At 44.6% G+C, this 23,687-nt stretch overlaps 2 protein-coding genes across 4 annotated transcripts in view; one reads left to right on the top strand and one right to left on the bottom strand.

Moving 5' to 3' along the window:
* Positions 1-1,832: 1,832 nt before the first annotated feature.
* FBXO48 (F-box protein 48) lies at positions 1,833-10,766 on the bottom strand. 2 transcript variants are annotated; one of them, XM_006114107.4, is made up of 3 exons: positions 10,619-10,766; positions 8,837-9,177; positions 1,833-3,141 (listed from the first exon to the last, which is right to left on the bottom strand). In XM_006114107.4, exons 2-3 carry the CDS (start codon positions 9,140-9,142, stop codon positions 2,980-2,982), a joined length of 468 nt encoding a protein of 155 aa, XP_006114169.1. In that variant the 5' UTR covers positions 9,143-9,177; positions 10,619-10,766; the 3' UTR covers positions 1,833-2,979. The 2 variants fall into 2 exon arrangements, with proteins under 2 accessions (XP_006114169.1, XP_006114167.1); XM_006114105.3 differs by lacking the exon at positions 10,619-10,766 and adding an exon at positions 10,440-10,612.
* Positions 10,767-10,823: 57 nt separating this feature from the next.
* Positions 10,824-23,687, top strand: part of APLF (aprataxin and PNKP like factor) — an 84,827-nt gene continuing 71,963 nt past the window's right edge. For both annotated transcript variants that reach the window (XM_006114108.4, XM_075925559.1), the window contains exons 1-2: positions 10,824-11,063; positions 17,947-18,018. In XM_006114108.4, coding sequence (XP_006114170.1) covers positions 10,971-11,063; positions 17,947-18,018 — 165 coding nt within the window. In that variant the 5' untranslated portion in view covers positions 10,824-10,970. The remainder of the gene's footprint in view (positions 11,064-17,946; positions 18,019-23,687) is intronic.

The raw sequence follows: 23,687 nt of genomic DNA, 5'->3' as shown, positions 1-23,687 counted from the left end.
TTGCTTCAAAACTAATGTGTAGGGTAGATGTACCCCAGGTTTTCAGATGTCTTCAGAATTTTTATTTAGTAGGATTAATAGTGTTTTGCCTCTTTTCTCCAGTATTTTACTGGAAGTTTATTTAGGAAAAAAAACTTCCCACAGGTAAATCAATTAAAAAAAAAACTTAATAGAAACTGCTGGATGATGAAGGCCAGAACGCTGGAATTACAGCAAAACGAAGCCCTTTATATTTTGAGGCCCAGGAAATGTTTCCATTTTACTCACTATTTTGTGGCATTCCTTGCCTGGTTGATGTCAGTAGCTTGTGTGAGTAACACTGGAGCATAAAGTCAGAGTATCTAAGCAGGGGGAAAGGAAAACCTAGTTCCAATCAATGTTTGTGTGATTTAAATTTTTTAAATATTCATGTGTTACACCACATGGTATGGTGAACACCATTATTGGAAAATGCTAAATATGGTCTAAAACACTTTTCTGAGCATACCCAGTAGTCTGCCGCATTGCTTAAAAGTCATAGCATCTATTACCCGAGCAAAACTTCTCAATGGTGGGTGATTGGGAGCCTAATCTACTATCCACAGAAGTCAGTCACACTGTTTTCTTTGACATTGAGGACATAACATGAGGACCCATCAGGAGGTTCACACCAGAACCAGAGCCCTCATAGGATGTTATGACACTTCTGTTCACCTTCAAATTACTCTCTGCACAAGACATTCATATTCCTCTAGGCAACTAAAGGTATGTTTACACTGCACGCTTATTTAGAAAGAAGCTATTCCGGAATAAATACTCCGAAATAGCTTATTTTGAAATAGCACATCTACACTACAGGAAAGCGTCAAAATTAGTCCAAGGCAGGCTTCCCTAATGGGGATGTGCTACCTCGATTTAGAGTCTCAGGAGGCAGTGGGGAGTAATTAGTTTGAAAGGCCCTGGGGAGGAGCTATTTCGAAATAGCAGCAGTGGAGGGTTCACGCTACAGCTATTTCAAAATAGCTATTTCAGAATAGGCATTATTCCTCATGGAATGAGGTTTACAGAAGTCAGAATAAACCATCTGTTGTTGTGAATTTCTTTCAAAATAATGGAACTGATGTGTAGACGCTCACATTATTTCAAAATAACATCAGTTATTTCAAAACTTGCCAATTAGCCCATCATAAGACGGGATTTTCTGGTCTCTCCTCCACGTTGGTCTTCTCTCCTGAGCCTCCGGTCTCTCGCTCCTCCTCCTCCTCCTGCCTCCTCCCCCCCTCAGCTCTCCTCCACCTCCTCCCCGTCCTGCCTCTCACTCGTGGGACCGTGGAGCCCAAATGGCCATTTGGGCGTCGCACTCCCCGTGCTGCATGGGGGGTGTGTGAAGCCCAAACGGTTGCTTACGCCACTTGCTCCCACGCAGCGGCCAGGCTGAGCAGTGCAGAAGACAGCCGAGCGCCACAGTGGGAGGCGAAAGGGGGTGGGGCGGTGACATTCACGGCCTGGGGACGGGGCCTGGAGCTGCTGTTATGCCGCACGTCACTGCCCTGACCCCCCTTTGCCTCCCGCCGTGGCGCTCTGCTGAATTTTGCGCTGTTCAGCTGGGCCGCCGTGGAGGAGCAAGCAGCCGTTTGGGCCCCACACTCCCCAGGCAGCACGGGCCGCTCAGAGGGAACAGCCAGCATTTCAGGCAACAATGCCACCCAGAGGGAACAGCCAGCATTTCAGTGTTACAGACTCTTAGACACTGGGCTACTATATTTCAAAATAAGTGTGGTGTGTAGATGCACCCTAATTTGGAATCTCCTCCCCACAAACATGAGTTTGAACTAGCCACTCAAACACAAATATCACAAAACATGAAATATATTTAATACCACAAAATTATTTAACTCCAAGGGCCTTTGAATTATGCTGACAATGCTATGGAGTAGCAGATGCAATAAAAATGAATCAAGATACCAAGTTTCTGGTTCTCCAGGAGTCTTTGGTGCAAGGTATAGGAGGGCATAGATTTCCAAAGTTCATGCTTGCGAAAAATATTCATGTTAAATTTTAGAAACTGGACTCTATGCTGCTCTGTTCTATCAAATTAATTATCTTGGTTCTTTAATTTTTACTAATGATAGTGACTGTCTTATGCCCCAGGCAGAAAAATGTCATGTATGTAGAACAGGATTTATAAGATATGTGACATAAATGCAGTAAAAACATACTTTTTAAACTCCAGAAAATGCTAAAACTGTATAATCCCCTAAATCATTGAACAATGTTCTCAGTACTGCAGTCTAATTCTGACCTTTATGCATTTCATAGCTTCATTGCTAACATCCTATATTTCGAAATTTGGCACTGTGTAGACGCACCAAATTTTCAAAATATTCTATTTCGAAATAATCAAAATAAGATGCAATTTGCATAGAGCAAATTGCATACCTTATTTCAAGTTTAGGATGCTGTGTAGATGCACTCTAAGAAGGTAGCACTATTATTTTGGCCATAACTGTACTTCAAGTAGAACTTGATGGGAACGGTCACTGAAGTATTTCATATCCCATGGCTTTGATGTTTGTACTGTACAACCTCCTTCCTTTCTCATCCTTGTGGTGATTCTTCAATCTAGTGGATCCTTCAGTCTCATGGATCTTCTTCAAATGAATTGTGAGTAAAACAAAAATGAAAAACAAAACCGCTTGTAGTCTTTCAATTTTTTTAAAAAAAGTGCATATTGAGAAAATCACTCCAAGACTTAACATGGGTTTAACATTACAGTAGATCTTTAAAAATGATTACATTGTATAGTTTATCTTATTTAGGGTTTTTACAACAAGCTGCTCTGATAAAGTGCAAAACAAAAATCTCCATATTTATACCTTTTTTTTCAGTGACATTTCTACTAGATATTTGCAAGTGTCACTGGTGTAAATGGCTAAATATTTACAGTAGAACAGTCATTTCTGTGCCATTTCTTGCTATTTAAGATTCATGTCTGGTTTCTCATCTCTCCAGTTCTGCTTCCAGTATTTCTCCCCATGTATCAGCATCCATAGGATACATGCTTTTTTCTGGTAAGCCACAGCGTGAATGAATGTTGCTATATTTTCCACTGAGCCATTCATGCTTCACTTTGCTTTTCCAGTAGTTTCTCAGTAGAGTGACCTGATGCAGAATAAAAAATTAAATAGCATTGGAAAAACCTAAATAAACTAAGCAGAAGTCAGAGCAAACATTAGAAGTTGAGAGAACTGAAGTTTTACACCCAAAAAAGCATCTACAGGCAGTCCCCGGGTTACATGGATCCGACTTACATCGGATCCCTACTTACAAATGGGTTGAGGCAACCCCGCACTAGCTGCTTCCCCCCAGCAGACCAGGGAGACGCGAAGCTAGCGCCCCCTCCCCCAGCAGGCCAGGGAGACGCAGAGCGGCTTTTCACAGCAGACACCTCAGCTTGAGAATAAAGGACTGAGGGAAGTGAGGTGTGGGAGAATAAAACTGAGCTCTGGAGAAATGTTTGGCTAGAGTATCCCCTACAATATGTACCAGTTCCGACTTACATACAAATTCAACTTAAGAACAAACCTACAGTCCCTATCTTGTACGTAACCCGGGGACTGCCTGTATATTACAACACACTTGGGTGTCTGGGACCTCAGTGCAGTATACAGGTGTACAAATGCCCTCTAGTGGCCCAGAGCTTCATTTTCACATTTTTCAGTGTGGCCCAGAGCTTCGTTTTCACATTTTTCAGTGTAACATGAGGACTATTCTTACTTCTCAAATCTTCTGCCTCTCATCCCCACTCTCAGGCTAAATACCCACCTTAAAGGAAAACTTTTAAAATCTTGCTATTTTTTTCTTTATCCTGAGAGCACCAAAATAACTGTCAGGTACCCTTGTAACAGGGTGGCTGAGTTCCAGCTCATGTAGGGAGATACTAAGGTGTTGAGTTTTTGACACATGTAGCTTGTGACCTCAACCCTGGATAAACGGAAGTCTACACAGCAGTGTTATTTCGTTAATAACTAACATCAGTTATTCTGAAATAACATAGTCTGTGTCTACACAGCAAGCAGTTATTTCGACATAATGTTGGAATAATGTTGAGCTGGAGGACATCTTACTCCAACTCCTGTAACCTGCATTGTATGAGAAGTAAGGCAAATCAGAGGAAGAGTGCTCTTTCTACTTCCTGCTGTGTTTACAGCGCCAAAAGCCGAAATAAGCTATTTTGACTTAAGCCACGCAATTGACATAGCTCCAATAGTGTAGCTTATTTTGGGTTTAGACCTCTGTGTAGACATGCCCTAAGAGAGGAATCTGGGAAGACTTGGAAATAGCCATATAACTAGAGACTGCCTGGACTAGGATTTGTGATGTTTGCTTAATGAAGTCAGGTGTCACAAAGGTGTGAAATATTTGGATTTCAGTGTGTCCACTCTTCAGACCTCTCCATCTGCTCACATGCCTGCCTGCCTCCTTGTGAGTTCTTGCCTCATAGTGAACTTCTATAACACTCCTTCCTCTGAGAGGAAGTAAATCCGAAATGGCTTGCTTCTGTTTCAGTGATCTATGGAGGTAGACCTACGGCCCCAAATGAGGTGGCTGTAACCTCCTTACTTTCAAACCTGTGCTGGTTCAGGGTTGTACTTGCAATGTCTGAATCATTCTTTCTCTGATCTGCTAAGTATGAAGCTATAGCAGTCATAAGTACTTAAGAATGGTGTCACAGGGCGTCTGCCCTGTACTGGCCCATTAAGGACAAAAACCCAGCCCTTAGTGGGGGCTGAGAGCAAAGTCCAGGCTGAGGCAGTTATTGCTAATTAGGGCCCAGCTGGGGCTATATAAAGGGCTCCTTGAGGGACAGAGGACTTACTATAGCTCTGGCTGCAGAGCAGGAGGGACCTGGCTGCCTGGGAAGCAGAAGGCTTCTTGGAGATATCAGTGCTGGGAAAGGCAGGCAGAGCTGAGGAGCTCTGGCCTGACTTCACTCCCAGGCTGCAGGACCTGAGGCAAGGCCTGAGAGTATGAAAGCGGGGGGGGGGGGGGGGAAGGCAGCCAGGATAGGAAAAGGCAGCAGGTCCACACCCAATGATGAGTGGCCATTACAGACTGCAATTTGCTCCTGAAGCACGGGCTAGAGCAGGGATGTGCAATAACTTTTTGCCAAGGGCCACTTCAAACATTTCTGAAGTGGCCCCTGGCCTCAAGGGGGGGGGGGGGGGAAGGGGGCTGGGATACTTCCAGGTTCTCCACCCACAGACCAAGATTGGTCTGGGGAGGGGGGAGCACCTTTGCTTGCTTGCTTGCCTGCCTGCGTACCTGCCTCCCCCCTTTCCCCTGCACACCCATGCTCCTGGTTGGGAGGAGACTTCCCATGTTCCCCTACCCCCAGGCCAATCAGAACTGGGTGTGTGTGCCAAGTTTCTCTGCTCTGTTCCCACCCTGCACAGGGCTTAAAAGTGTCACATGCTCCTGGGAGGGCAGGAGGAGACTTCGTGTTCTCCCCCAGGCCCTGAAGCCTCCTCCCACCCTACCAGGAATGCATGGCACTTCTAAGTGCTGCGTGTTCCTCACAGGCTCTGATTAGCCTGGGGGCAGGGGAGCACACAAAGCCTCCTTCCATCCTGCCAGGAGCGTGTGGCATGTCAAAGTGCTGTATGCTCCTGGCAGCATGGAGGAAATTTTGCATGGTCCCCAGGCCCTAATTGGCTTGGGGGCGGGACAGTGGCAGGGCCTCCGGGGCCGGATCCAGCCTGCGGAGGCCCTTTGCTCGCCCCTGGGCTAGATGAAAAACAATCAGTTTCACATGTACAGAATGGGAAGTGACTGTCTAGGAAGGAGTACTGCAAAAAGGGATCTAGGGGTCATAGTGGACCATAAGTTAAACATGACAACAGTGTGACATGGTTGCAAAAAAAGCAAATATGATTCTGGGATGCCTTAACAGGAGTGTTGTGAACAAGACATGAGAAGTCATTCTTCCACTCTACTCTGCACTGATTAGGCCCCAACTGGATTACTGTGAATAGAACTGGTCACCAAGTTTCAGGAAAGATGTGGAGAAATTGGAGAAGGTTCAGAGAAGAGCAACAAAAATGATTAAAGGTCTAGAAAACGTGACCTATGAGGGAAGATTGAAAGACTTGGGCTTGTTTAGTTCAGAAATAAGATGGAGGGGGGACATGATAGCAGTTTAAGTATCTAAAAAAGTGTTACAAGGAAGAGGGAGAAATTATTCTCCTTGGCATCTGATGATGGGACAAGAAGCAATGGACTTAAATTGCAGCAAGGGAGGTTTAGGTTAAGGATGGTAAGTATCAGGTGACTAATTGAATAGACAATGCATTTTTGCATCAACTATTAAATTAGTTGATAGTGCACTTCCGCTTTTTAAGAGTAGCAACAACCCTAGGGCTGCTGTTACACTTCAAAGGCAAAAGCGGTATGTGGAGCCCTGGGTTTGCTGACCCCAGGATCCACACAGTGCTGCTGCTTTGAAATGCCATAAGAAACCTGGCACCAGGCTCTTCATAACATTTCAAAGCAGCAGCACCGTACAGAGCCCAGAGTCAGTAGGGGAGTCCCCAGCTGATTCAGGACTCCACGTGGCGCTGCTGCTTTGAAGAACCCCTTTTTCTTCCTCCCCCCTTGCTGCCACTATCAGATAAAGGGGGGGAGAGGGGAGAGAGCGACTAATCGACTATCCTGTTGACTATCCGATAATAGTTGACTAGTCCTTCACATCCTAGTTTAGGTTGGACATTAGGAAAAACATCCTGTCGGGTGGTTAAACACTGGAATAAATTGCCTAGGGAGCTTGTGGAATCTTCATCACTGGAGATATTTAAGAGCAGGTTGGATAGACATCTATCAGGGATGATCTAGACACTGCTTGGTCCTGCTGTGACCAAGGAGACTGGACTCGATGACCTCTTGAGGTACTTTCCAGTTCTAGGATTCTACGATTGAATTAATCTGCCATTTTGTTGTCCAGTCACACAATTTTGTGAGATCCCATTGTTGCTCTCTGCAGTCTGTTTTGGATGTATCTTGAGTAGTTTTGTATTGTCAGCAAATTTGGTCACCCTTTCTCCAGATCATTTATAAATACGTCAAACAGTATTGGACTCAGTTCAGATCCTTTGGGGATATCATTTTCTCTCTCTCCCAGAAGGGCATAAGGATCTTGTGCAAAAAGGTGTATTTGCGCAAAAAGGAAACGTCCACACTGGGGTTTTTTTTGTTTTGTTTTTTTTGCACAAAAACAGCTTGAATAGATTATGCAAATGAAGCACAACAAAAGGCTAATCTGTGCTTCATTTGCATACCCTCTGCCAGCAAAGCTGGCAATGGAGACAAAACCTAGGTTACATAATACAGTAATTCTGTTATTCCATAATTAAGTTCCTTCTGAACTGTTGGCTGAATATCATATGCTCCTGGTGACTTATCAGCTGTGAAGACCTATGCAAAGAATTCATTTAGCTTTTCTGCAATGGCCTTATCATTTTTGAACTCTCCTTTAGCATTTTGAATATCCAGTGGCTCCATTGGTTGTTTAGCAGGCTTCCTGCTTTTGATGTATTTAAATGTTTTTGCTGTTACTCAGAATCTTTGGATAGCTGTGTTTCAATCTTTCAGCTTTTCTATATTTCAGCCTTCCTATATTTAACAGCTCACTTGTGAGAATTTGCTACTGTTTTTCTTGATAGGATTTCACTCAACATATTTAGCAGCGTGGCTGGGGCCAGCCTGTTGCTGTGCTGCAGGGGTTGGCAGTCCAGTTAATCGGTTACTCAGTAAGCCTAATGCTTACCAGGTAACTGGTTAACCTTTTACATCCCTGGCATCCATTTTCCATGGATACAGATACAAACTTGCAGGGTTTTCTAAATACAAAATTTGAATCCACAACAGCATCTGCAAAAATGAGCTGTGGATATCCGCATCCAGATCCATGGTTGCTGATACCTGCATATATAAAGTAGATATTCTCAGATTTGCAAGGCTCTAACCAGGTGTGTAAAACTGCCCTCCTTTCTCAATATGTTCCATCCAAGAACTGGTTGATCTATTATCAGGGAACAGAGGATAATTAATTTTTCTTTATGGTACTGTTTTGCCATCTCTTCAGAGCTTCAGAGACTGCCATTTGTGATGGTTGTTGTGACACTGTCACTAAGGCCTGGTCAATATTACAAGGTTAGGTACTTAGGTTGATGCAAGATGACTTGCATTCACCTAATTATGTCAATGTCTACATTAGAATACTGCTTCTGCCAAAATAAGTCACTTTCTATGCCAACATAACTCTAACTCCACGAGGGGTATAGTTCTTTTGTTAATGCAGTTAAGACACTGATTAACTGACACAGCTGGTTGGCCATCAACCCCAGTGGGAGCTGTTAGTTGTAGTCCTCTTTTCTGGTGATGATAGCTACACTTGTCAGCTGTAGATGCTGGCTTGTAGCTGAGGCCATTGTACCCTGCTGACAGTGGGCCAGCAATGAGTGCCATGCCAGTGTTACCATAGGCTGGTGGGCTTCAGCTGTGTCCTATTATGTACCACTTCAGTTGGTGAAGCACTCCTGGTGGGGATATGCACCACCAACCAAAGGAGCAAGTGTGCATGTGAACCACTGGTGGCTTGTACACTGACTTAAGTCAACTTAATTTTGTAATGTAGACAAGCCCTGAGAGCTCACAAGCTTCAGGTATTAGATAACTTTAATTTTTCTCTTCACTGTGGATGGATCAGAAATACTGATAAGGAGAGAACCTTACATCTTAATACTGATTCCCAAAGCTATCCAGGTTCCCAAAGCTAGACAGTCCATGGCCTTTAATTTACCTTCCATGAATATCCATTTCCTCGATCAAAGTCTATCTCTCGCTGACAGACAGCTCTTACAGTTAAACAGTGATGTTTCCACAAATGGTCACTGTTCTCAATTGTGCGATTCCAGCTCTTGCAAGTCATTGCAGCTTTGCATAAGCTCTGAACGTCCAGTTCATTGAAAATTTTCAAGGTGACTTCTGGAGGCAGCAGCTCCACAAAGTCCTCCTGACTTTCTTCTTTCTTTTTGGATGATGGAAGGATGGTCCGTTCTTTACATGAAGTACCTTCCTGTTTGTTCTTCTTTGAGGTTTTCTGCATAATTTATGGTCTCCACACATCCACCATGAGTAATCCTAGGGGTGAAGAAGTGCAGGGGTCACTTATATTATACATGCAGTTAACTTTTATCAAGATAACTCTAATGCTTAAGGATATATGTTCAAGTGCTGCAAGCATAGGGTGACAATCTGTCCTGTTTTTACTGGGACAGTCCCTTATTTAAGGCCGCCTCCTTCAGTCCTGACTTTGTAGGAAAAAAAAAAAGTGGGCACATTATCCCAAATTTCCCTTGCAGGGGGTGGGAGAAGGAACTGACAGCACTCAGGGCCTGGTATCTTCCCCTTCCTTCCCCATTCTGCATGTTGTGGGGGTGAACTTCATCGCTGCAGTGGGGCAGGGTGGATGGGGAGCCACCAGCAGTCAGAGCTTTGGCTGCTGGAATCCTGAGCACTGGTGGCTTCTGTCCCACCCCTGCAACACTGACGCCTTGAGTGCCAGTGGCTTCCCCCAGCTATGGGGCTGAAGCCCCTAGCGCAAGTGGTTGCTCCTCCCTCCCCCGCCCACTACAAGGCTGAAGCTCTGCATGCTGGTGGTGGTCCTCCCCTCCCCCTCCTACAAGGTTGCAGTTCTGAGTGCCAGCAGCCCCCCTTCCCACTCCGCTGCAGGGCTGAAGCACTGAGTGTTGGTGGCTGCACCCACACAGTGAGGCTGAAACTCTGAGCACTGGCAGCCCCCTCCCCGGTGTCCCATATTCTACATAGGCAGGAGCGGCCTAGGCGAACCTTGCAAATCGGTGCCCCCACCTCCAAACCCCTCAACGATATTGTGTCACCATTTGGTACCCCATTTAACTTGGCGCCCTAGGCGATTTGCCTATATGGATAGGCCGCCCCTGCACATAGGGAAATGTGTGGAGCAAGTACAGAGTGCCTTGTGCACCCTACCTGGCCCTGTGTTGCTGCCCCTAGGTGCGACCCGAATGGGCTTGTTCACAGCCTATTGGGCAGTGGCTTGCTAAAGAAAATAGGCCCCACGCCTGTGGGCACTCTGGGACTTGTAGCTTCCATCTGGCGACACTGAAGCCAGCCGGGGGGGCATGGAGGAGAGCTGGAGACGACCACTGCTGGGATGCTGGGTGAGGTGGGGATTTGAACACTGGTGCCTATGGGCAGCTCCATGGCAATCACTCGAGCCGTGGGCGATGCCCTGTGCCCAGGCTAGGCTGCCCCCGCCCCCATGAGCTGGGCGAGGAGTAGACGCGGGTGGGGAATGGGGGAAGCCCCCCGCCCCCAGGGGCCGAGTGTGATGCGAGGGGCTCGTTTTATTGGCTGCTCACGTGTGGGTGGCCCTGGCGGCTTTTCTGTGGGCCGGTGGCTCCCGCCCGCGTTAGACGGTGCCCTGCGTCCGCTGCCAGCCTGGGCCCTGCTGCGGAACTCCCCAGCCCAGGGCGTGGCTGGAGCCAGCGCTCCCCGCAGCAGCCCCCGGCCCAGGCGCGTGGAGCAGTCCGCCCCCTACCTGGCCCCGCGCCGTTGCCCGCCGTTGCCGGTTTTAACGTCTCCCCCATTCGAACGGGCTTGTTTCCACCCTTCCCAAGGTAAACAGGACCCCGCGCATGCGCCGCAGCGGGGCACGCCGGGACTTGTAGTTTGCCTGCGGGGACGCTGAAGCGCGGCCGGGCGGCGCGGGGGAGAGTTGGGAACTACCGTTTCCGGGCGGGGCGGCGATCTGAACGCACAGGGCGGTAGCCAGACGCGCCCGCTAGCTGGCCGCCCCAGAGGGAAGCGGAAGGGCGAGAAGCCTCCCGACCTGGCTCAAGAAAAGTGCAAAGGGGCAGCGGGGGCCGCGCCCTGTCCCGCCCGCGGGGCCCATGCCGGGCTTCGAGCTCGCGCCCGCGGACGGGGGCTGCCCGCTGGCGCTGCCGCCCGGCCAGACCGTGCTGGGAAGAGGCCCCCTGTTGGGAGTAAGTCTGGCTCCTCGGGGGGGCTCCCTGTCCCCGCCCCCGCTCCCGCTGCAGCTCCCCTCTCCCCCCGTCTCCGGCCGGGGAGCCGCCTCGGGCTGGGCCAGGCGCTGTGATTCTCCCGTGAGGGAGCGATTATCCCCCTCACATTATCCCGGGGGGGCTTCTGGGGCCGGAAGGGACCATTGGGTCCTCGGACTTCACCCCCTGGCGGGGGAAGGCGGAATCACAGCCCCCCTCCTCTTTGCAAGCCTATCCCCGCTGTAACTGAGATTCCCTTTTAACGTGACTCCGGGAGCTGGGCGTTAAGAGACACTCGAAACATGAGGAGACTGATCCCTCGCACGGGTTGGCAGTGCTGTTTTGCATTGCCCCGTTCTGTAGCAACACCTTTGTCTGGATTCTGCTCCAAATGAGATGAAATGTGGGGTCTAACTACTCCTGGAGACATTCTGTGCCAAGAAATTAAATTCTGTGCGCGTGGGGGGGGCGGGGAACATTTCAGAGCAAAATATTTTAAAGTTCTATAAAATTTTGCAAATTGTATTTGTCAAAACACTACATAATCATGCCAGTTTTGATTATTTTTTGTATTTTTTTAATTTCAAAATACTTGTCACCAAGCATAGGAAAGTTGTGGTAACACCCAAGAGGTTCACTGCCCTGCTCCCCATACCTCTGCCAAAATTTTGATGGTTAAATGGGGTGCTTCCTTTCTGCACCCCTTCCCCTCTCAGGCATCAGATGCCTATGCCAGCAAATATGTCTGATTGTAACAATACATACACTATCTTTTCCTTCCCCCAGGTGTCAAGTATTCAATCATGAATTGTTTCATAGGGGTTTCTCTGCCCCCTTTCCCAGTTGTTTCCCAGACACCCACAGCCCCTTCCCAGATATTTACATCCTCCTCCCTGTTCCCCCGTAGTTCGAGGTCAGGGATCCAGAGGGAGAAACAGCCGGATGCCTCAGTCCAGGCTTGTATAGGGTTGCTTGCATGCCACTATCTCTTTCCCTCAGAATGTCCTGGATATTACAGGTGCCAGGAACTAGGGATATAAAGGGGTAACTGGCTGACTGGTGCTTGGCTAGAGCAGCCCCCCACCCCATCCACAGCACACCACGGGAAAGGGGTGCTTAAGCCTGGCAGTGGTGCAACATGGTGGACTGGATAACCAGTTAAACATATAGCTAAATGGATTAACATATTAAATGAGGTTTTATAGCCCTTCCAGGAATCCTCTAGGTGAGGGGTCTGCAAATATCAGTCTACCAGGTTTAGCTCCTGGTGGGCTCCCACCACTATATTTGCCTACATGGCTGCAGATACTGATGATTGCAGCTCTCACTGTTTGGCCAGGATCAGCCATCTGCAATGGGAGTAAAATCATAGGCTGGTGCCATCATCAACTGCCATGCTGTCAGGGCACTGACTACCTGTGGTAGTACCTGATGCTGCCCTGATATTTCATCCTTAATCCCAGCCTAATGCGGAGGGGAGGCCCTGCCCTAGAGGCAGTTAGTGAGCAACCCTGCCTCACATGCATGCTTCCGCAGTGGTTCTAGTTTCACTGGGCAAGGCCCTGCGTGTTGTTGACCTGGCATGCTGGATTCCTGGCTATCTAGCTGTTCTGATGTGTGGGTGAAATTGGGATGCCTCCTGCATGTCAGCTCACAACGCTTGAATGTGGAATCAGGCTCAGCCTGTTGGGGCAGGAGCTGCTTCTGCAAGTGAGAGCAGGATACACTCACTTTTCAAGCCCACCTGTGGCTTCTCAGTATTGGGCCTACAACCCATCATTGAGAAACAGTGCTTTAGAACACATGAGGGCATTCTCCAGAAAAATCACTATTTCTGAAGCATTGAGTGCACATTTAAAGTGAAACAATGTTCTCAATAGTATACTTCGAAGTATACCTGTAACCATGAGCTGGTAATAGTATTTTAGATGCGACTTAATTTGGCATTGTCCCTTCATAGGTATCTTTAAACAATCTTAATTTTGTAATTATTGAAGTAGGGATTTGTAATTTGGAGTAGGGATGTAAAATTCCAGTTAATCAGTTAACAAGTTAAATGTTAAGTTAGGTTGACCTAATGTTTAACTGGTTAATGACTAAGCATGATCTGAGCTGAGGACTGCTACAGCTTGGCTTGAGCAGCCCACATGGCTGCTGGTCCCTGCCCCTCCCTTCCGCGCCCCTCCCCCTGCTGGAAGTAGGGCTGGGCGCCTGAAGGGGTCCCTCCCTCGCGGGGGCTGGGACGAGAGCAGCCCCTGTCCACAGTGGTCACCTGCAGCAGGTGGGAAGCTACTGCAGCCCCCACCGGTTACTAGTAAGTGGAATCGGTAAGCATTACCCATTTAAGCTGATGCTTACTGGTTAACCTTTCACACATTTAGTTTAGAAGTATGGCTGCAGTGGTGCAACTGTACTGCTTTAACACTGTAGTATAGATGTTTCCTTCATCTGTGGAGGGGTGTTTCTATCATTGCAGGTATTCCATCTCACTGGGTGGCAGTAGCTAGGTCAGTAGAAGAATTCTTAAGTTGGAGTTCTTAGTGTTGCCTGAAATATGGAGTTGAAGGAGTGAATTTTACACCCCTGAGTGAGGTAGTTATGTCAGTCTAAATGTAAAGTGTAGACCAGGGCTTCTACTCAGCTTCACTTATCCATATTAGCACTTAGTGCTTAATCACAATGGTATCTTTCTTTAGTTAGCAAATAGTGTTGAATTCACCAAAAGCTTTTATACGTATTTTGTTAACTGGTTTTAGATTTGGAAGAGAGTTCAAGGGTCCTTCAGTTAAATCCACTTGTTTGTGCAGGTTATAAATAGGGGCACAATTTGATCAGCTGCTTTCTATGTCTAATTTACACTTCTGTAGTGCTAGTGTATGAGAACAGTGAAATTGACTAGAAAAAGTTGTGAAACTGATCAGTGTGGATTCCTTATACTTGATGTAGAATGAAAAAAAGGAAAATGTGTGAACAGTGGAAAGTAAATACTATTTCACTGTTCTGTACATTTTAATACACTAAATTACTTAATGTTCCCTCTCTGAGAGGGGTGCACGTCGCCATAATTCCAATTCAGAGGGCTAAACACTATGGCTACGTCTACACTGCAGGCTTTTTGCGGAAGAACAGCTCTTCTTGCGCAGAAACTTGCTGGGTGTCTACACTGCATGCGTGTTCTTGCGCAAGTAAATTTACAGTACAGCGTCAGAAAATAGGGCTTCTTCCGGAAGAGTTATTCCTCTCTCCACGAGGAATAAGTCCTCTTGCACAAGAGCTCTTCCACAAGAAGGCAGTGTAGACAGGCAACATGATTTTCTTGCGCAAGAAACCCCTATGGCTAAAATGGCCATCAGAGCTTTCTTGCACAAGAGAGCATCCATACTGCCATGGACGCTCTTGCGCAAGAGATGTGCATTTGTGCAAGAGCATCCATGGCAGTGTGGATGCACGCTTGTGGACCTTTTGCACAAGAACTCTTGCGCAAAACAGTTCTTGCGCAAGATGCCTGCAGTGTAGATGTAGCCTATATTATTTTTCTGGATGGATATATTCCATTTATTCTGTTTAAATAATCCATCTGCTATTTGTGGTGGTAGGAAAGGTATAGTTAGATGAGGGAGCCAGTACTTTTAAAAGAAATTATTCTGGTTGCATTGAAATTGGGCCTTTCACTTTTAGACTTCCTTAATTGCTTAGAGTTTTTTCACTGAACCATCATTTTGTATTTGTCTCTTTGACTGTGCTTCACATTTTTCCCTTTTGACCAGTCTTCCTCTGAAGAGAACAGGTATACTTTAGCATAGTGTCTTATTCATAGTCAGCATAATTAGCATGTCTCAGAGGTGCAGCCTTTTAACTCTGTATCCGCAAAAAGGAATCCTGTGGCATAATAAAGACGAAGGCTACGTCTACACTGACAGCTTCTTCCACAAGAAAGCTCTGACGGCAATTTTAACCATAGGGGCTTCTTCCGCAATAAATTCATGTTGCGTGTCTACACTGGCCTTTTCTGGAAGAGCTCTTGTGCAAGAGGGCTTCTTCCTGAGAGAGAGTGTCAGAGTTCTTGTGCAAGAAGCCCTGATTTTCTACAGTACAACGTCAGTTTACTTGCGCAAGAACGCACAGTCAGTGTAGACAGATGGCATGTTTTCGTGCAAGAACACGCCAGCACTTACACAGCCTAACAGATTTATTTGGGCGTAAGCTTTTGTGGGTAAAAAAACCACTCTGTCGACTCTATGCATTTAGTCAGAGACCAATAGGAAAGATGAGAAATGATGGGGGAGTTTGAGAAGTTCAACAGCAACATTTTGAAAATTCCAGCCGTCATACCCACTCTTTGTTTGAGGGGCTGACATTGGGATTCTTATCTATGGAATTCTTCACCAATTTTTGTATTGGTTTCTGCCTAGTGGGTTTTGGAAAATAAAATCATACCAGCAGCCTCTGATGAAAAGAAAAACACTCTCAGCTTGTTCCCTCTTCCCATCAGAATCTCCTGATTGTTGCAGACCCATGCTAACTTGTGTGTCTTTGTTGCTGTCTCATGTCTGCAATCGGAGTGGTGCTGGTCAGGATCTATAGATGGAAGTGTATCTCAGTTATTCTCCCTACGCTTCTGTTTTTATCCTTATGCTTCCATCATAGCTTTCTCAAACAGCAGTGAAAATGAAACTTCTGTTAGTGGATATTCTCTGATATCCACTTCTGTTGGCAGGAGAAACAAGATTTCAGGCTTCATAGAGCTGTTAATCTGCAAACAACTAACAGACAGAACTGGAAAGGGAAACTGCCTCACATTTATCCCAAATAACTATGCAAATCCCATGGTCATGTGTCAGTGAGGAAGCTGAACATATACACTGGCACCATGTCACGACATACAACCTCTGGCGATAATGACAATGATGGTACTAGACTACATTATCTTTGTTCGTGTTGGGTCTTGTTTTCTTACCTCATGTGGACATGTAGAATGCATGGCTGTCTGGCAGTATCATGGACACTCAAATGCTACTGCACATCTTCAAAGCAGTGACTTTGAGGTTATTGTGCATACAAAGGGCAATGGCCATTAGCTGTTACATAGGATTCTGTGGTATCATGGGTGCTTGCCACAGTAGCAGCTTGGTGGATTATTTTGCTAATTAGTTATCTTCTGAATTGGACTCTGATTCCTCACAAGGATAGTGAACTATGTTCATGGCCAACAACAATGTTCATTCTTATTGCCATGGGATTTCTATTGCCTTGGACCTCGTCACACAGCAACTTCTTTCTTGCAACTCTGCTATGTATTCTATACACATGTTTACAGTATTTCATCTCAGGGATGTAAGTGACTAGTTGACTAACCAATAAGCAGGAACTTATCAGTTAGTGCTAGTGACTAGTCACATCTCACCTCTTCCCCCACTGTGGCTCTGCAATATTAAGTGACTGGGCAGCCAGCGCGTGCAGATGCTGGCTCAGTCCCTGGTCCCGGGTCTCTCATCAGCCTTCAAAACCTTCCTTGCTGCTGCTCTCTGTTTTAATGGATGGGGGAGCCAGTGCACAAAGATGCTGACTCCGTCTCTGCTCCTGTGGGTTATTAGTCAGCCTACTTAACCCCCCCTGCTGCTGCTGTGGCCCTTCCAATGCTTAGCGGTAGCAGGGGAGGTTATGCAGGCTGACGCGAGACCTGGGATCAGATACTGAACCAGCATCTTTGTATGCTGGCTCCCCTGTCCTTTACAATGCAAAGTGGCAGCAGAGGAGATTATGCTTGGCCCCGGTTCAAGCCAGACTCAGTGGTGTGCCTACCTTTATCAAGTAATTGAGTAGCTGATGATTTTTTTTTGACTAGATTAGGAAAGTAACTATATTTTAACATCTTTATTGAACTCTGGCCTGGAACATTTCACACAACATACCACCTCTTTGTTTATACTGCTTATGCCACGAAGGATGTGATTCAGTGGCTCTGTGCTGTTCCATTTTCCTTTTCAATATGATATATTAGGACTCTTGCCTGAAGAAGTACATGGATGCTTATTCTGTACAAGTTTTGTTTCTTTCCTACCTTTGCTCTTGTAATACTTATTTAATTTTCAGTATGTAATGTTTGTAATTAGTGCCTACAATGAAAGAAACTTTTAATTTTTCGCAATTGAATGTATCCTGGTCAAATGTTGCTTTCAGTAATCTTTTCTTATGTAACAGTCTTATATACAGCAACTGTTTTCTCTTATGAACTTATTTGGTTAGGTGAAGTAACACAGTTCCTCACTAGAGGTCACAACATACACGTGTAATTCTGGTAGTAGTTTGAATTTGAATAAGCATCTTTAAACCCAATAACATTGGGGGAAAATGCATTATAGTTTCCTACAAAGATGTAATTGGATCTTCTTGTCTTTAAATACCAAATTTAAAGGAAATACATGAACAGGAGAAACTTGCAAATAGCAGTTTCTAGTTTAATCCATTAATATTAGTTTTGCTGCATATACAGAAGAGCAAGCTCTCTTGCCGTGATAAATAATACCATTAAAACAAATGACTGTGGCAAAGTTTAATTAGAGCGCCAAATGAAGAAAAAAAACAGAAGAATTAGCACTGGTTACATTAGATTAAAGATTACCTCAATTTTTTACAGTTGTGTGTTCCTCACAAAATGTTCCTGTAATGCAAGTCCTTAGGAACTAAAAACTTGCATAAGATTTTTTTTCTCCCTTAGTTTTTTAAGCCTATGGTTGCTTCTAGACTGGCATGATTTTGCAGAAATACTTTTAACGGAAAAGTTTAATTTTTGTTTGCTGTAATGATTCCAGAGAGATGAGTGCCATAATTTGCTGTTATCTCAAGTGACTTTTCTTTTCTTCAGATTACCGATAAGAGAGTATCCAGAAAACATGCCATATTGGAAGTGGTGGGTGACCAGCTTCGCATCAAACCGGTAATTTAACTTTTTTGTTGCTTCTGCAACTGTCTAGCTACCCCAGAAAAGACTTACTTTGATATTCAATACAAATGGATATTGTTGATTCCTAGTAAAATTTATGTAAAAAGTAGAAATTGGTCAGGAATGTCAGAGAATAAAGCTAACTAATTAAATGTGGTGACCCACAGAATCAACACTTTTTTCTAAAAGATGATTGTGGAATGAAACTGGCATTCTACAAGTATGGGAACATGCTTTACAAACATTTACTTGTTCATTATATCTGTCTGGTGTTATCCCCATTTTTTGGAGACTGAGTTGCTTTAGTTCGCAGGAAGAAAAGGAAAAGATGATAGAGTAATGAATAGGCACCAGTTCTCTGGAATCCACATTCTGTACAGACCATCCATTTTCTCACTGGCATATCTGTTCTGACACCAATGATTTCCTATAACTTCCATTTATTTTTCTGTTACATATTTCCAGTGCTACATTGTTGTAAGAAATATATTGATTAAGAAAGTATTGATTGTGACGCCATAGTTCAGGTTTGCACTTAAAGTGGGAATTCATCCTCTTTTGTATGAAACGGTGTATTCTCCCTAAATGTACAGCACATACTGGCTACGTCTGGACTGCATCCCTTTTTCGTAAAAGGGATGCAAATTAGAAGTATCGCTAATTGCTAATGAAGTGGGGATTTAAATCTCCGCTTCATTAGCATAAAAATGGCTGCCGCTTTTTTTCGGCACGGAGCTTTGCCGGAAAAAAGCACCAGTCTAGACGCTGATCTTGCGGGAAAATAAAGCCTTTTCCGAAAGATCTCTTATCTCATAGAGGGGCCACCCCAGCAGACCAGGGAGATGCGGAGCGGCTTTTCTCGCTGCGGAGGATGCGGGCGGCAGGACCACCTGCATCCTCCGCGGTGAGAAAAGCCTGGTCTGCTGGGGGGGGGGGCGCACACTAGCTGCGCCCCCTTCCCCCAGCAGACCAGGGAGACGCGGAGCAGCTTTTCTCGCCGTGGAGGACGCGGGCGGTGGGACCGTAGCGCATCTGGGTGGTCCCGCCGCCCCCGTCATCCGCAGCGAGAAAAACCCCGTTCGTATGTAGGGATCCTACGTAAGTCGGATCCACGTAACTCGGGGACTGCCTGTATATTAAAGTGACCTTCTCTTTCTGGGTCAGAATAGGGCCAACCCACCTCACTACGTAGTCATTTAAGGAAATATCCTCTGTGAAGTTACCTAATTCTTTTTTTGAATCCAGTTATACTTCTGTTCTTCACTGTATCCCCTGGCAACAGGTTCCACAGGATGGCTCTGTATTGTCATAGGAAATACTTCCTTACATTTGTGTTAAACCTGCTGCCCATTTATTTTATTGGCTGATCCCTGGTTCGTGTGTTATGTGAAGGTTACATTTCAAAGAAAAGTGTATATTATTGAAGTAGTCACTGTAATTCTGCCCTACAATGGGTTGATGGAGAAATTCCATTTTTTTATCTCTTTAAAAATCAGTCTAATCTGAGACCACAAACTAAAATGGTGTCATAATTCTGTTATTGTTACATTGTGTTGTGATAGTGCAGAATTAAGGTTGGTTGAGTACCATAACTATTTCTAACCTTTAATATGTTTGGATTAGTTTAACCTTATTCTAGGTTTTTAATGTGTGGCTTTAGCATAATTACACCATCCTTGTAATGTTTCTACCCTTAAATTAATAATAGTCTTAATCTTAATCTAATGTTTTTTGTTTGTGAGTATAAATGAGACTCCACCTAATTCATCCTAGTTCTTAAAATAAGATGTAATTACTTTTTATCTTCATTACCATTAGCTTGCTGGTTTTACATACACTATTTAATTTTTCTCTGTACAACTGAAACATGCTCTGAATACTTCTATTTAGTTTTGGAATGACAATTTTACTAAATCCCCTTTAAAAATGAAACAGGCATGTGTGTTTTCAGTTAAGTTTCATATAACATAAGTATAGACTTCTTATTGAATTACTATAAATTGTCTCTAATTTACAGAACACTTATTATAGCTATCTTTGTGTGGAAGTTCAATTGGATTTTTTAGTTACTAGGCAGACTTACAGATCTTTTTTTGCTGAGTGGTAATAAGTCAAAATGGAAGAATGAATTGCTGTGCTCATGGTGTTTCCCAAGAGCATCTTTTCATGTCAAAAAGAAAATAAGCGAATGGTAGAGCAAGTTTTAATGAATATTTTTCTGCCTCTGCAATTCTCTGGAGGATGTCTAATACATTACTTACTTGCTACTATTAGCATTATATAATAAAGTGCTCCAGCCACTTTATTTTCAAGAGACTTCTTATGTTACCTATGCTGAAACATAATTTATATTTCAGGTAAAGCTTCAAGCTTCAGTTCTTTCAGGTTGATAAACAGATCACTGGATAAAGTCTTGTAGACCCAAATTATAGCAGAATGGGGACCTTTAGAGGCTGATGGCTATCTCAGGTATTATTCTCCCTTCTTTCCCTTGGTAGCAGCTGCATAGCACTGTTTAAAACTGCCCCATTGATATGACTGGCATCTTATCTCACCTTTTCCAAATACTTCATGAACAGGCAAGCTTAGCTATAAGAATGATGATAGGACATGGGCAGTCTATAGTCCTACGTTCTTCAAGACTTCATATGAGGAGTGAGCAGGAGCAGATGAAGTTTTAAGCAGAAGTTCTTATAGGTTGAACCTCTCTAGTCTGGCACCTTCTGGACTGGTGTCAAACCAAAGAATTTGTCGAATCGTGGGAGGGCAATATTGTCTAGCAACGTTACCAGTGCTTCCACTAGTTACTGAACTCTTAGAAGACATTTAGGGGTAAATTAGAGCAATTAAATTACAGGACTCATGGCTGTAGACAAACTTTATGGGACCACTGAAACTTGGCCACACCCATGTTAAGTGAACACCCGGCTAACTAAAATCATGCAGGACCATGGATGTTGCTGGACCAGAGGACTGGACTAGAGAGGTTCAAGCCTGTAGTAACTACTGTCTCAAATTACTTGGGAGTTTCTTAAACCAAAGCAATGAAACTCAATAATAACAAGCAGCTATGAGCCGCTAACATGTATTGCATGATATCCACACAGCACTGATTGAACTCCAGATATCCTGACCTAGCAATCCATGTACTCAAGGAAGACTCTCAAATGGACTTCAGGGGGCCTTCTCTGAAAGTCTGGGCCAGATTTCTTGACAAATATTAGAATATACTTCATTTTATAAAGTATTTCTACAATACTTTTTAGCAGGGCCCTTTTCTGGGGAATGGAGGTGGATGGGGGGAGAGGGCACAGGGCCTGTGGCAACCCCCTGTTTCTGTTCCACTTCTTTCCCCAAGCCGCATCTCCCCCTCTCCCCGCACAAAGTCCATCCCCTGGGCAAAGTAAGTCAGGACATTACCTGGGGATATGGTGCAGAGCTTCAGCTGGGATCAGCCTCCACTCCCCGCACTCACCGCAGATGCAGGAGCTGGAGTGACTCTGCAACCTGCTCCGCCTTGCCCCCCTTTCCCCGGCGCTCTCTCTGGGGCATCTGGTATTGGCCACTGTCGGTAGACAGGATACTGGGCTAGATGGACCTTTGGTCTGACCCATTATGGCCATTCTTATGTTCTTATGCCTGCTGCACTCTGCTTCACCACGGCAGCAGGAACCAGAGTTCCCTGGCTTGAGGCCACTCCTCTTCCTGACACCACAGTGAAGCAGAACTCAGTGGGCTGGGAGAGGGTGGCAGGGCAAAGTAGAGTGGAGCAGACTATAGTCACTCCAGCCTCCCACCTCCGCAGTGAATGGGGGTGTGTGGTCAACCCCTGCTGCTGCCCTGCACCAGGCCCCAAGGCTAATCCTCTGGGCCCCATCCATAGGACAGTTGAGGCAGCCAGCATGGGGCTTCCAAAACAAGGGGTTGGCAGCAGCTGCACTGAACTATCTTACGGATGGGATGGGTATGCCTTTCAGGGAGCTGTCTTGGTTATACCAATAAATGAGAAGGAAAAAAGAAAAGATATTAACAGAATATTTTCTAAATAGAAGATCTTTGTTTTCCATAAGTCACCTGTGAGAGTGTATGCAGCATTCTTTGTATTCCTATGCATAACAGAGGAGACTCATTAGCAAAATCCATGTACTCTCAAAATCCATGTACTCTCAAAATCCAATATGGCCTCTGTTCATGCAGTGGTAAAGTGTTGGAGACTACTACATTTTTCCATAGTGAGAACAGCTGCTGTCGCACTTAATGCTCATCCTTTTTTAACTAAGGTAATCAGACTTTAAACCTACCATTAAAACTGAAATCTAATGCTAAAAATGATAGAGGTAGATCCTGAATTTGACTCTTAAACTCAAATTTAGGGAGTGAGGGAAACTAAATAACACCTCATAGTTTTCTTTTCAGATGAAGATACTCTATTTAAATGTACCATCTGAACAAGTAGCAAAGGCTTGTCCTGGAAATCTCTGCATTGTACTGTACCGCTAACCAATGCTATTTGTATTGCCATTTTAGGGAAATTTTTCTTCTCTGAGGGTATGTCTACACTGCATTCCTTTTTTGAGAGAGGAATGCAAATGCAGCTGAGCGAAATTGCAAATGAAGTGCGGATTTGAATTTCCCGCACTTCATTTACATAATCACGTCTGGGCGCCGTTTCGAAATACCCTATTTTGAAAAAAGAAATGCTGTTTATACGCAGTTACTTTGAAAGAAAACCCTTCTTTTGAAATTACCCTTAAACCTCATTTTATAAGGAATAAGGGTAATTTTGAAAGAAGGGTTTTCTTTTGAAATAACCGTGTCTAGATAGTTTCTTTTTTCAAAATAGGGTATTTCGAAATAGCGCCCGGACGCGATCATGCAAATGAAGCACTGGAAATTCAAATCCACACTTCATTTGTAATTTCACTCAGCTGTATTTGCATTCCTCTCTCAAAAGAGGAATGCAGTGTAGACATACCCCTAGAGGGCAGCATAACCACTGTCAAGGTAGCCAGTGCATTATTCTAAATGTGATTGACTGAAAGCTTTTTCAAGAAGAACATACTGTGGTGTTGCTATACATGGGATTAAATACTTTTTTTTTTTTTTTCACTGAATGCTGTCGAAACAATTAGGAAGTTTTCAAAGAAACATTTTACGCTTTTGTTGTGTGCTGAAACAGCACAGATTCCACTTAGTTTTAAGTGCCCACCTCTCCACAGCTTTGCATTTAACAATATGAAATAGCTTTTGACCTGAGAGAAAATGTTGTCTCCTTAACTGCATATTATTTTGTTCAGCTAGTATATAATTTCAAAGCAGCATGATACCACGAAACTGTTTTTATTTCTAGCCTGTTTTGCTGATGAGTAACGTAAGTGACTGAAATCTGGTGTGCAGACTTTCTAGCAGTAAACAAACGACTGAGACGTCAGGATATTTTGGTTAATAGCTTTATTTAAAAATTTAAAAGACCAGGATGCATAATAATCTTTCCCAGTTATTCCCAGGAAAGTAATCATATGAAGGTGGACAGGTTAAAGCACTTGTTAAAATGAAAGTAGACTCAGACTGTGAACAGAATGCAAGACTATTTGTTGATGAGTTGTGGTCCCAGGGAAGGTTTGGCGTCTCTTATTCCCTACCATTCATGTGAAGTCATAACC

The sequence above is a fragment of the Pelodiscus sinensis genome, chromosome 3 (genome assembly GCF_049634645.1).
Source record: "Pelodiscus sinensis isolate JC-2024 chromosome 3, ASM4963464v1, whole genome shotgun sequence".
Taxonomy (NCBI): domain Eukaryota; kingdom Metazoa; phylum Chordata; order Testudines; family Trionychidae; genus Pelodiscus; species Pelodiscus sinensis.
Note: the sequence above shows the minus strand (reverse complement) of the source record. Positions and strands in the feature narration are given on the sequence as shown.